The following is a 13,011-nucleotide window of genomic DNA, read 5'->3' as shown; positions in this document are numbered from 1 at the left end:
ATCTTACACTAATAAGGGGGGTTTTAGGAAATATTTTTGAATAGTTTTTATTATAAAACATCTTAAATCTGTCTATTTTTGATAAGTTAAAATGATATGAACAAAATTTTCTAAAATATTAATATATTTTGATTTCAGCCCTGATGAAGCTCTCCAAAGCTGCTGATATAAGCTATGGAAGCAAGATCAAAATAATTTGTCTTCCAGAGTCTAAAAAACAAGATTTCGGGACACCATTAAAAACGTCGCAATATTACGGTACACCAAAACCAAAACAGCAAACAAAAGCCAGACCCAATCCACAGACAAAAGATACTGAATTTTTAGCAATGTATCTTCAAAAATTGGGAAATTTTACAAGATCTATTCTAGGGAACATGTTAGGAAATAAAAAGAAGAATATGAGATATAATATAAGGGTAGCAGCTAATGATGACGAGATGAATCATCCCATTAGACGACATCATACGGAGATTAGAGATAATCATAGAACGCCAAGAAATGCTAGAGAAACTGATATAAAAAATGACCAAAAAGATGGTCGACGAAGTGAAAAAGATTCAAAGAAGCTTCACTTTGCAAGTGACTCTTTATATTCCTACGATTCACTCGAGGACGCAAGTGACTATAACCAATTGGAAGATTCTGAGTGTTATGTCACTGGTTGGGGAAGATCTCAGACAAATGGATCTTTGACTGACACGCTTCTCGAAGCTTCTGTACCTCCTTTACCGATAGAATCATGTCTCGGAAAATACCCCAAGAACCTTCCACTGAATGCTGGACACATGTGCGCTGGTAATACGGACGGAAGTACAGGAACCTGTGTGGTAAGATTGCTTATGGAATCACCAATGTTCTTCTGCAATAGCTCTACGGCTCTGGTGTTTAACCAAAATTAGTATAAAATACCATTAAAAGATTTATGAAAATTCAGTCAATCAATTCTGTCACTTTGAATATTTGGAAAATAAGATGTTAAATTTCTTAGATAGTATCATGAATGAATTATCGTGTTATTTCACATATACCGAGTTAACGATACCTACATGATATGAATAGCTATAACAGGTCCAGATTAGATAGATTTCCACAATCTCTTCCACAATTGTAAGGATCGCTTCTATCACTTCCATTAAAAAATATTACGTACCTTTGAAATTTCAAAAAAAATTCAAGCCATGCATTTGTACTGATTTATGATAAATCAGTTAATGCTTATCTTTTTTGTTTCCAGGGTGATTCCGGAGGTCCTCTTCAGTGTTTCGGGAATGATAATCGCTGGATCCTCAAAGGAATTACATCCTTCGGTTCAGGTTGCGCGAAGCCTGGAGTTCCTGACGTCTACACTTATGTTCCTCACTATATTCCTTGGATAGTAAAAGTCATTGAAAGTAATTGAAAGATCTCCTGAATAAGTAGAATTGGAATTTAAATCTCTGGAAGGCAAAATATCCAGGTATTTAATCACAATACGATGCTGAGAGAGTACGTATTGATAGGCAACTCTATTTTATTTTCCCAAAAATCGTATTATTTTTAGTAAAAAAATAAGTACTTTGGTTAGACTGTAATTTTAAAAATAACATACGTCCATTCATTTTTTTAATAACCTTTGCTTATATGTGCGTCGCACAAAGTTTTCATACAAATCATTCGAATGTGCGTATTTAGCATTCGAACGCACTGTTCCTACCTATTCAAAGAAGAAATTAAACTAAATAAAATTAAGTCCTGATAAAAATTGACCACAAAATTGCACTGGGAAACATACAAGACGATGACAAAATACTAACCAAAAATGCTGTAGTAAACAACAACACTACCACGTTGAAAAACCAAAGACAAACAAGACAAACGTAGGACAGTAAAAATACTGTACAATGACTTACCTTACTCCTTAAAAAAATAGACTGAAGATACATTTAAAATCAACCTAAAAATGCACATGATGACTTCACCAATCAGATGAAACATAATATAGAAATCAAGACTTATTATTTCTGGCTGCAATACGATCCCACTTACTATTTAATGATGCTCACACTTACACACACCTGAACACTTACTCCCACACTAATACGCATAAACACACATCTACCTTTACTCTCATACAAATACACATAGACATACACAATTTAATAATATTTATGATTTTTATTTAGACACTTCGCTGGTCTGTCTTTAAACCGTAGTTAAAAAAATGTTATTACATCATTGTCGACTGTTTGTTTCTTCAAAATAAATAAATAATATACATTACACAAAAATAAATTAAAAATAATAAATAAAATAAAGATTGGACTCGAGGATTGATCTCGTTATATATTACAAATCAAGCATAAAAAAGCCTAAAGTAATTATTAAACGGACAAAAATATTTAAGAGACAAATCATGAATTCAAATCATCATAATATGATCTTAATGAATCACGACTTGCTTATTTGTATCATTTAAGGAGGGAGATAAAGAAATGTCCTTTTAGTGAGTAACCACAAATGTTGATTTTGAAGTTATCTAGTTTTAGTAATTACCTACGATGCTTACCTATTTTTATTTTTGACAAAGGCTAAAGTTGTTAGGAAATAAATGCTGATTTTTCCAATAGGAAAATATAACATATTGCGAATACCATATAGACGTATCCTTCTCTTCGCCCGGACATGAATGACACTAACATCCAAACCTCACTGTACACCTTCACCATTTGTGCAACTACTATAGTGAAGGTGTAAAAGTGGGATTTTCATATTAAAATAAAAAATGTCTTGATGAAGAGAATAATATTTATAAACATTTATACAAATATGTCACTTTATATAGTTGGTTTAGTACAAGTAAAATAGATGTATATTTTAAATCGATGTTTCGAGATTTGTGATTTTGCGATAAAATATGGAAATATCGCATACTACGAAAGCGATAAAAATATGTGAAATGGATTTGGAAAAATTAAATGTATATTCAAAATTAATATGGATATTGTAAAGAAATGTTTTTAAACATAAATTTAAAAAATAAATATGTTGTACATAAATCTATGTACGTATAACATATTTATATATCATTTACTCAAATATTTAATTTTGAGGGCCATTTTCAACGAGTTGTTTATAACTCAGTATTAGAAAATGGGATTCAAGTTGGGGTAGAGTGGGATTCGAACCACGGACCTTTGAGCCGTGAGTCCGAGACACTAGCCACGGGACCACAACCGGATTTTGGTGACGGAAAATTGTGACGATGTTCTATTTAAATTTAAACGGTCACAAACAAAATTAAAATTTTATACGAATCGTGACGTATAAGTGGCGTGGCCAATGCAATAGACCGTTTTCGCGGGATTTCAAAATTATAAATTATTAAATATTTTTTATGCTACTAATAAGGAGATAAAAAAATCTCGACAGTATTTTATAGATAAAAATATGATATTTCCTCGTTTATCGTTTTATTTCAATATTTTATTGTCGTAAAAATGCTATTGCAAAATGAATGTATTTTCGCTATTAATTACTGAGAAAAAAAATATCAAGTTATTCCAACAGCAAACTTTGAAGTCACAAAATAGACTTCTGTAAGATTGATTAGAAGTACTTAAATAATAGAACTACTATGTACCCATTACTGTTTATTATTAAGCTTAGCTTTAAACAAATGTATTATAAAATAGTTACCAATTTGCTAAAATAAGAATTTTATCCGTTTGTTAAGTTTTTATTTTACAATTCTTATAAAGTCGACTGATTGCAATTGCAAATTAGGTTAATTATCTTTATTAATAAATATTATGAACAATTTTTACTCAAGTTTTACTTTTATATTTGAAATAAATTTTATTCCAGTGAAATTAGGTAAATATTGTAGGTAAATTTTATGTAAAATAAAAAACGAACTTCCTTGCCGATTAAAATGATTCGTATACAACTCAGAGTAATAATGCGCCAAGTTATAGAGGAGCCCAAACGTAAGAAAACCATTCTAAAACTATTGGGTATTAAGTTAGCTACAGTTCGCAGCACAACAATGGGCCGTACTTAGGTCAAGAATTGACAAATGGATATTAATTTGCATTGTCAATACTTTTAAATATGTACCTGTGTATTTATTATTGAAGGGTTATTCCAATTTATTTTTCTATAATTTGCCTATATTTGTTTTTTAAAACTAAAAATATATTTGTAAGTTTATTTTTTTATTTATTTATTCATTTTATTCACAATAAACTTATGTTACATATATTGAGACATAAATCCCAACTCCATGGAACCAACGTCCTGTGTTGAGTTTGTTTGTTTGTCCGTCATATCTCCGAAACGGTGAGTCGTAATGACGTAATGTCGCCTGAAATTTAAACACGTCATTTAAGATGCGATTTCAAGGTTAACATTGCTGTTTTTGAGAAAAATTTGAATTGATCTCTACTCGATAAAAACTCAAACTTTATATGGATGTCTAGTGCGACCCCGACATATTGCCCGTAATAAACTGTCATTATCAACAGTAAACATACTTGAATTGACAAATTATTTCCTAAAATGAGAAAAAATAGTATCTGAAGTAAGTATTTTGATATAAGGAAAGTTTTTAAGCAACATTATACACGTGTCGGGACAATAAATGTCAAAAATCAATGTAAATCATAGAAAAATATTCGGTATCAATTACCTATGAAAACTGTCTCCTTTAACACCTTTGACGCTTCTACTGCTTGAACCAAACATACTACAATTCACCAAAGTCGATTTTTATTTATTATAACGCAAATATCCAAGTTATTTACAAACAAAGCCAAGCACAGCTCCAAAAGCATTAGATCGAACCGTTATGTTTATGTTGTCAAATAAAACAAAGTGGCCACCAATTTGTTGCTAAGCAACAAACCAACATCGCTTGCGTTCTATGAAATATAGTGATAGGGCTTCTCTATAAGTTCACACATAATTACTTTGAGGTCTACAGTCTGTTATTAACGCCGCATTGAGGCTCTAATCCCAACGGAAAACTTTTCGAAATATTTCAGAAAGAAAACAAAAAAGAAACAAAACGATTTTTTATTTTACTTAAAATAAAAAGCGCTTTATTTATTTTGTATTAAAATGTTATTCCAAAAAGAAAATGAAATATTTTTTTTATTCAAATTATTTAATGACATTTTTTTATGGAATTTCATTGTAATGATGTAATAACTTATATTTACAAATAAGTTAGTAATTAAAAATACTCGGTACACATTCACTTATTTGTTCGACCAATTAGCGCATTCACCCTTTAATAGGCATCTTTAAACTAGTCTGAAGATGTAAGTGAAGATGAAGTAACTTATAAGTAAATATAAGTTATTACATAATTAAAATGCAATAACGAATAAAAAAAAAAATTAGAACATGTTAAAAAAACTCAATTTATTTTGTAAAAATAACATAGTTTTAAAATAAATAGTGTGCTGAAAAAAATATTTGATTATTTTTTATATCACATAAAATTACACATCTTGAAGATTATATTAAGTAGAAAAAAACGTATAATGGAAAAAGGATGCCTTTTTTATTTACTACTAATTTTACTTTTTTTACATATCTTCTTCTTTTCCACGTGTCACATCAGGTCCCCCTGACATTGATTCACCCGGGAAAAAGCTCTCCATAGTGATATCCTGGTAAATTGTTGACCGAACTGGCTTCCTGTTGCCTTCTTCGGTGGAATTTAAATAAAAAAATGCATATTTTTTATTCACTTTCGTCCGTCTTACAAAAAATAGTTAAAGAAACGTTTATTAATAATAGCACACTCATATTTTAAAAAATATAATTTAAATGTACATAAAAAATATATTAATTATTACTTATTATAATTCGCAAAAAAAGTAAAGTTAAAGCTTCACGATTCAATCACTTCATAACACTTACACGAACGACGATTGAGATTTTCGTTAAAAAATATAATTTATTCAGGATACTGTATACTCGTGAATTTCTTTTATTCGTTTTATTTTAGGTTTTTTCCTTCATACTATTTAGTATTCTCTGAATTATTGTTGAAACCCCTAATAAATCAAATAACATAATACAATTTTTGAGACAAATCTAAACCAAAAAAGCATTCAATATAAATATATATAATTTTTGGATAATTCCGGGAAATTGGATTCATTCTCAAGTTTTGGCTTCCATTGCAGAAGCTATCTTTAGGGTAAACTGGGTATTTTGGTGGAAAACATATGTGTTTACGTACAAGTAATTTATACTGTGTCACATCGGCATTGCTAAAGAAAAAAAAAGCTTTTAAGATAATGTATTAAGGTATTTAAATTTTTAGGGTGAAGACCCTCCAGAAGTGGAGATTCTGTTTTTTTAATTTCAAGTCTAATTTACCGGGTGTGCGAAACGCTGATTGTATTTAAAATACCGAGTTTTGCGACCAACCAAATAAATGTATAGTCCTTAATCCAGAACAATAAAAGTGTTGTAAATCACTACTATTTTTTTTGCAATCTCATGACTTACATTTATACTTTTTTTTAAATACAAAAACCATATTCCATAGAAAAACAATGATCAGTATAAACTAAACCATATTCACACACTGTTATTAATTTATATTGATTATGACTCGATGGTTACTCTTAGGTAAAACTCCTGAAAAAGGAAATCGAGTGAAAGTAAGTCCGCCTTGTAGTGCAGTTGTAGGTCAGCGCTGCCCGAGTTCGATTCCTGACATGATCAAAGTGAATTATTTGTTTTAAATGTGATTTTTATTTTATTTGGACTGGTGCTAGAAGCCGTAGACTGGCCACCTCACCTTCACATAACGGATGATGAGGTACTCTGCTATTGGTGGTTCAATTCAGTACCCAATGCACCAGCGGATGTAGATTTGGGTACGATGTGATGAAAAATCTATGGTTTGCATAAACAAATGTTGTCTGTCTTTAATTACAACTGTAAAAATGTAAAACTTGCTTCAAATAAACGATTTAGTTTCTTCTTCTATGAGTTCCACTTTTGTCTTTTTAACGGGATACTCGTCGTACAGGACGTTTTCTAAGAAGTGAGAGTTTGCCTCGTTCCTGAAGTTGGGATTATCAGGTCTCTTCACCTGGACGAAGGTCACGGAGTTGTAGAAGATGCAGATGACTCCGGCTATTACCATCAGCCAGCCCACGATGACCAGAATAACGGGCATGTATTTGAAGCCCAGCAGAACGAGGAGTTGAAGGTAGAGAGGCAATTCCGTTATCGTCTGAAATAAGCAATCGAATTAACAATTTAGTTTTCATTACCAAGAAATTGAGTTTCTCTAGTGGCATTATTGGCAAAACTGCAATTTGATTACAGTTTTTATGGTTTTTATAATTTATTTATTTATTTTATTTTATTTATTATTTACACACAATATTACCTTTTTATATTTTTTTTGATTGATTGATTTATAATGCGAATGTGTCTGGTTGTAGAAGTCGAGGAAGGCCGAGAAAGACATGGCATGATCAAGTACAACAAATTCTTGAAAGTGGTCATGTGAAAAGTCGGAATAATCGACGTGCGTGCATGAGAAGATGTATGAATGTGAAGGAAGCAAAGGAAGTGCGCCAGTACAGAGTGGTGTGGCGTTCTATCCTCTCTGCCTACCTCTCCGGGGAAATGGCGTGATGGTTAGTTAGTTAGTTAGTTAGTTATAATTTTTTTAAACATTCTATTTTTTTTTTTACAGGACTCACCAAGCCAATTAATATGGCTTTTCGGTAAAAATCCTTTACATTAAAACATATGATAACACAACATAGCTGTATAATAATAATTTCTACCAACTTAAAAAATATAAGGAGCGAAAAAAAAATACGTTTTCAAATAATATTTAGAAAAATGCAAAAAAAGCAAAAAAACTCTTATCACTGATTTTTGGGCTGCAGCTGCTAACTTTTCAAACATTATAAAGTAAGTTTTTCTTATTTTTATAAAAATTAAAATAAACTTACCGAATCCAACCAAATGATGGGAATAGTAAGATCATTGAATCGTTTTCCTTTAGCGTTATACATCGTATTTCTCATAACTAAATTAACTTGCGTTCTAATGGCTCCATATAATGGCAATCCGAGATTCTGTCAAATAAAAATAAACAATCAGTTATTATCCTGTCAAGAAATACAATTTAATAAGATACAAAACATATACTCGTACGTACGGGTTCATAAGTGAAGGAAGTTGAATGGATGTCTTCATTTGGGTTCAACCCCTCAAACATTTCCAATAACCGAGGATCTGAGTGCAGGAAATGTGGAAAAGAAATGGCTAATGGGAGTCCTGAAAAAAAAGAAAATTATTTAAATGATTTTGATAAATTTATCAATGAAACTTCTTGGTTTAATTTTATTATTTTGACCAACGAGCGCTTTCGCCAAAGTAGGCATCTTAAAGACTTGTGAATTTGTGTTCGTCATTCATTTATAGGTATGTAAACTTCCCAGTCAAAAAATCAAGTACTGTGCCCCTGTTAAAATGTGTGTTTCCGACTCTATTGTATTTCGCCATATGTTTTTCTCCCACTCCTTAAATAATAAATGCTTAATCCCAATTTCGGTCAAAAACTCCCAAAAATGAACTGTTTAGCAAACTAGTTGTAAATATTTATGTTTTCTGTCCTCTGTTAAAATACTTATTTAATCTTCTTATCTCCAAAATATGTTAAGAATAGTATAAAACTGTAAACGTTGTAAACAATTCACCAGACTTGAAGATGTCTACTTAAGCGAAAGCGCCCATTGGTCGCAATAATAAAAAAGTAAAACTAAATCAAGAAGTTTCATTTATAATTTTATCAAAATCATGGAGTTTCATCAAGAAATATCAACAAAAAACATCAAAATTATTTAATGTGCATATTATTTCGATGATGAATGATTTCGATCGAATTGTTAGGAGCCTATTTTAATTTTTAATTACTCTTGTAATTCTAAATTTGTTGCAACAGAGGGGGAAAACCTTTTGAGAAGGGAATATGAAAGTCCAGGCATTTACTATGACCTGTCAGTGGCTAGTTTAAGTGGCCCCCTTACACATAGTGCAACATTTACCACTCTGCCTATGTTTAAAAATCCACACTTCTTCAACTCTTCCATCTGTTGACTTTTGTGAAGTGAAAGAGCGGAAACCATCATAAGGGTGACATTCGTCTCATGAATCCTTGTAATTTTTTAGTAATAATTGTTAAAATAATAATAATAATAATTGGTAATGTTTAAAAATAGTAGCCCTGAGGAATTTACGCAAGTTAAATATATATATTATGATTTTTTTCCCCGAACATAGATTTAGTAGAGTTTTTGAACTTTTTCTTTTCGAATTAAGTTACATATAGCTTGAAAACGATTACGTATTTTTCTTGTTTTTTTTTTAAAACTTTTATACATTAAATAAATGTGGTATAAATTTGTACCGCCAGGGAAAAGCAATATAAAACGTTGTTATTTTTCCAATACGATGTATTAAATTATTTTTTTTAAAAACCCGTATCAAACTATAAAAAAAATGTTTTTTTTTTATTTGCTATCATAATAATAGTATTGAGGTTTGTAAATGAGTAGTTATTTTACAAAACTAAACGTTTGACAGTTCTACGCTTAACTGATCCCCAGGAATAATTTTTCAAAACACTCGTGATATTTGCCTAGTTTAATGTGAAGATGCTATTAAATATTGACTAATTTGTTATAAAATAATAAAGGAGAGTACATTATTGACTAATTTGTTGTAAAATAATAAAATAAAATAATGAATGAGTATTAACTAATATAAGTTGTGTCGGTTTTGTTCCAAATGACGGGGACGCAACAAAAAAAAATGCAACAAATTAGTCAGTAGTGTATTCGTCTTCATTATTTAACAACAAATTAGTCAATATTTTCTCGATTGAACGTGAACAAAAGGAGGGGTCGAAAGTGCTTAGTTTTGTCAACTTGACATTTAATTTTGAAGGCTTTTAATTAAATTAAATATTATATCTAACTTAATAACAAATACATCTCGTAGAACAGAATATTTCCTTTCGTAAAACGTATAATCTTTTCTACTGTGTTTTTATTTTGGTGATAATTTTTAAATCGGAATAAAAAAACCGAACCCAACTTATTTATTTTTTAAATGTTTAAATTTTTTTCATTTGAATTTTTCAGTTTTTTTTTACAACACCTATAATAGGTAACAGAGTATAAAAAAATAAAGGACAATTACATAGCAATGAAATATATAAATAAAAAAACATATTTACAGTAAAAATAGTAAACGAAAAAATCCCACATAGGCATGGCCTGTTCGTGGGTATACAATAATTTTTTATGAATTTTTGCTCCTATAATAATTAGACCGATATAATATTTTTGTGTAAAATAAGAAAAAAAGAAAATCTTCTGTAAAATATAATAAGGTACTTTTTTTATTTTATAGTAATTGAAAAAGGAAATAAAAAATATTAAAAAACGTGAAAAATTTCATTTATATTAAAAGGCAACAAAATATATAATGGAAAAAAGGGTTTATATCTTTAGTTTGAATCCAGGATAGTGCGTGTTTTTTAAAAGAAGTAAAATTTTGAAAGTTTGGGTTTAAAAAAATATTTTTAGTAAAAAATGTCTCATAAGTCATGTCTCTGTGCTAGCCTCGTTTTACAATGTGGTATTTCTAACACACGATTCCTTCTTTGACTTTATCTATTTAAATTCGTTGTAAATACATTTTGGTTCTTAAATATACATTTCAATCATTGAAAATAATATATTTGTTTTTTTCCAAAAGTTTAGCTTCTTGGTATAATTGGAAAGAGGGAAAAGTGTAATTTTTGTGAAGAATTTTTTTAAAGATAAATTATGTAAACATCTAATTGATAGCAAAGAAACTTAATCCACTTGTAAAATATAAGCTTGTACGAGTACATCATAAGCAAGGTCAGAAATACTGCAATTCTCAAATAAAAAAAATTGACAGAATACTCACCATAGTAGCATGGAGCAACATCGATGAAATTATCAGGTAAACAGGGTCCATTTTTGGGGCAGAAACAGGTGTTATTTGGGTTGGAACAAGATAACTCATTTTCAGGGATTGCATAAGTTCTGGATTCCATCCCGTTGGGTTCAATTTTGCTGCTTTTATATTCAATGTTTAGTGCGCGGCAGAACAAACGTTTGTAAAGGTTTATCTTGATTTTAGGGTCCATGTTGGGTGGTAAGACCAAACCTTCGAAGGCACCTTTAACCGTGTTACAGGGTAAACTGTAAATATTTTTTGCACATTTAAGTAATATGACTTTAAGATTAACAAATTACAACAGGGATGGAGAATACCTTAAAAAAGGGAATACGGAAGTCTAAGCATTTACAGGGCTTATGACCTGTCATTAGCTGGTTTAAGTGGTCTACAAACATTTGGACAAACTCAAATATTGTAATAAAACCAACTGGTCCAAGAAGAAGTTTAACTGCTGCTGCGGTGGTTGATGTGTGTGGGTGATTTTGCATCAACAAATCTTCTGGTTTTTCCCAAAATTGAAAATGTTTTGTTCTCTGCAAACTTTATCGTTACCACCACCAAAAATTCCAAGTGTGCAAACCTATATAGTTTAAAAATGTTGATAGTAAATATAAAGTTTAATTATAGTTATATATAAATTAATATTAGAACATTCAAATATGCAAAATTTATATACCAAATAAAAAATATGTTAAAAAAACCACTTCGAAACGAATAAAAATTCAAAGAAATCGCAATTAAAGCAAAAAGTGCGGGCTTGAACATGATTTTTTTATGACATTTGACTGTTCCTAAGACGGTTTTGTTAACTTTTCGTATATATTATCAATCTAAAGTACGATTATTTTCGTCCCTTACTGTGGCAATAAATGTTAATGAATATAAGTACAGCCGAATCGCGGCCAGCTTCACTATTGATAAAATTCATAATTTCTATTCATCTTTTGTATGTAGAGGGAAATCGTTGCAATAAGTTTAAATTTTTTTCCACAGATGTCACTGTTTTTCATATATTAGTGGAAGAGGAGTCATCGGGGCACTGTGGGAGATTTCGTATCAGAAGTTTCGAGAATAAGGTGAAACTATCAAGTTATAGTTACACCTGATGACGGGTAATCATAATACCCGAAACTAATTGTGTTATAATATTTAACTAGTGTGTGGTCTATATATAAAAATGTTTTATTTTAAATACGAAATTAATGTCTCGTATATTTAAAATGCTAATCCTCAAAGTAAATGCTGACACAATAAAAAGTATTAGAATAGACTTTGGCGAAATTCTAGTTTTTTGTATGATTTTTTTTTTAAAAACCTGTTAGAGTAACAAAATAAACATTTTAAAGTCAAGTCATGTTATGTCTCGTCTGGTTAGTAGTCATCATGTGCCTTTATAAGTTAATTTAAAATTTGTCCCGAGTGTAATTTTTCAAGTGGTTAGATAAATCATTGTAGTATTTAGTCCATTGTATGGTATTTTTGACTGTCCAATGTTTGTCTTTGCTTTTCAACTCTCATTATCATTTCTATTTGCACCTATATTTTGGTCTTTGAAATTCCATTGCTTTAGTCCAGGTGATCCATTCCAGTACTAAATGGTGTAAGGATGACGAGTACTCACATCTCATTAATTTGTACCTCAAATATTTGTTTAAGAATCGAATTCAGGATATACCTACCTTGTGTTTAGGTCTTTGAATTTCCATTGATTCAGTCCAGGTGATTCATTCTAGTGCTGAATGGTGTAAAGATGACTAGTACTCTCATCTCATTAATTTGTACCTCAAATATTTGTTTAAGAATCGAATTAAGGGTATTCATACCTTGTGTTTAGGTCTTTGAATTTCCATTGCTTTAGTCCAGGTGATCCATCCCAGTACTGAATGGTATAAGGATGACCAGCACTCTCATTAAGATTAACTGTAATAAGTTCTTGTTTTTCTGCGTACAACTACAATCAGAAAACATTACAGAATCAGAGCA

At 30.3% G+C, this 13,011-nt stretch overlaps 2 protein-coding genes across 3 annotated transcripts in view; one reads left to right on the top strand and one right to left on the bottom strand.

The window, feature by feature from the left end:
* LOC148279126 (uncharacterized) lies at nucleotides 1–1,712 on the top strand. Its single transcript, XM_088230415.1, has 2 exons — nucleotides 1–830; nucleotides 1,238–1,712. Exons 1-2 carry the CDS (start codon nucleotides 144–146, stop codon nucleotides 1,400–1,402), a joined length of 852 nt encoding a protein of 283 aa, XP_088086541.1. The 5' UTR covers nucleotides 1–143; the 3' UTR covers nucleotides 1,403–1,712.
* Nucleotides 1,713–6,909: 5,197 nt separating this feature from the next.
* Nucleotides 6,910–13,011, bottom strand: part of LOC148279125 (scavenger receptor class B member 1-like) — a 34,490-nt gene continuing 28,388 nt past the window's right edge. For both annotated transcript variants that reach the window (XM_088230413.1, XM_088230414.1), the window contains 5 exons: nucleotides 12,852–12,979; nucleotides 10,993–11,270; nucleotides 8,189–8,307; nucleotides 7,980–8,105; nucleotides 6,910–7,243 (listed from right to left, as the gene is read on the bottom strand). In XM_088230413.1, the coding sequence (XP_088086539.1) occupies nucleotides 6,965–7,243; nucleotides 7,980–8,105; nucleotides 8,189–8,307; nucleotides 10,993–11,270; nucleotides 12,852–12,979 (930 nt within the window). In that variant the 3' untranslated portion in view covers nucleotides 6,910–6,964. The remainder of the gene's footprint in view (nucleotides 7,244–7,979; nucleotides 8,106–8,188; nucleotides 8,308–10,992; nucleotides 11,271–12,851; nucleotides 12,980–13,011) is intronic.

This window comes from Micrasema longulum, unplaced genomic scaffold, assembly GCF_059751315.1.
Source record: "Micrasema longulum isolate JH-2025_06_02 unplaced genomic scaffold, ASM5975131v1 h1tg000756l, whole genome shotgun sequence".
NCBI classification, from domain to species: domain Eukaryota; kingdom Metazoa; phylum Arthropoda; class Insecta; order Trichoptera; family Brachycentridae; genus Micrasema; species Micrasema longulum.
This window is presented reverse-complemented; position numbering and strand designations above follow the sequence as displayed.

Bases quoted from the DNA above. Each gene is read 5' to 3' on its own strand.
- LOC148279126 (XM_088230415.1), top strand. From the start codon at position 144: ATGAAGCTCTCCAAAGCTGCTGATATAAGCTATGGAAGCAAGATCAAA. The intron at 831-1,237 runs GTAAGATTGCTT...TTTTGTTTCCAG, and splicing joins GAAGTACAGGAACCTGTGTG to GGTGATTCCGGAGGTCCTCT.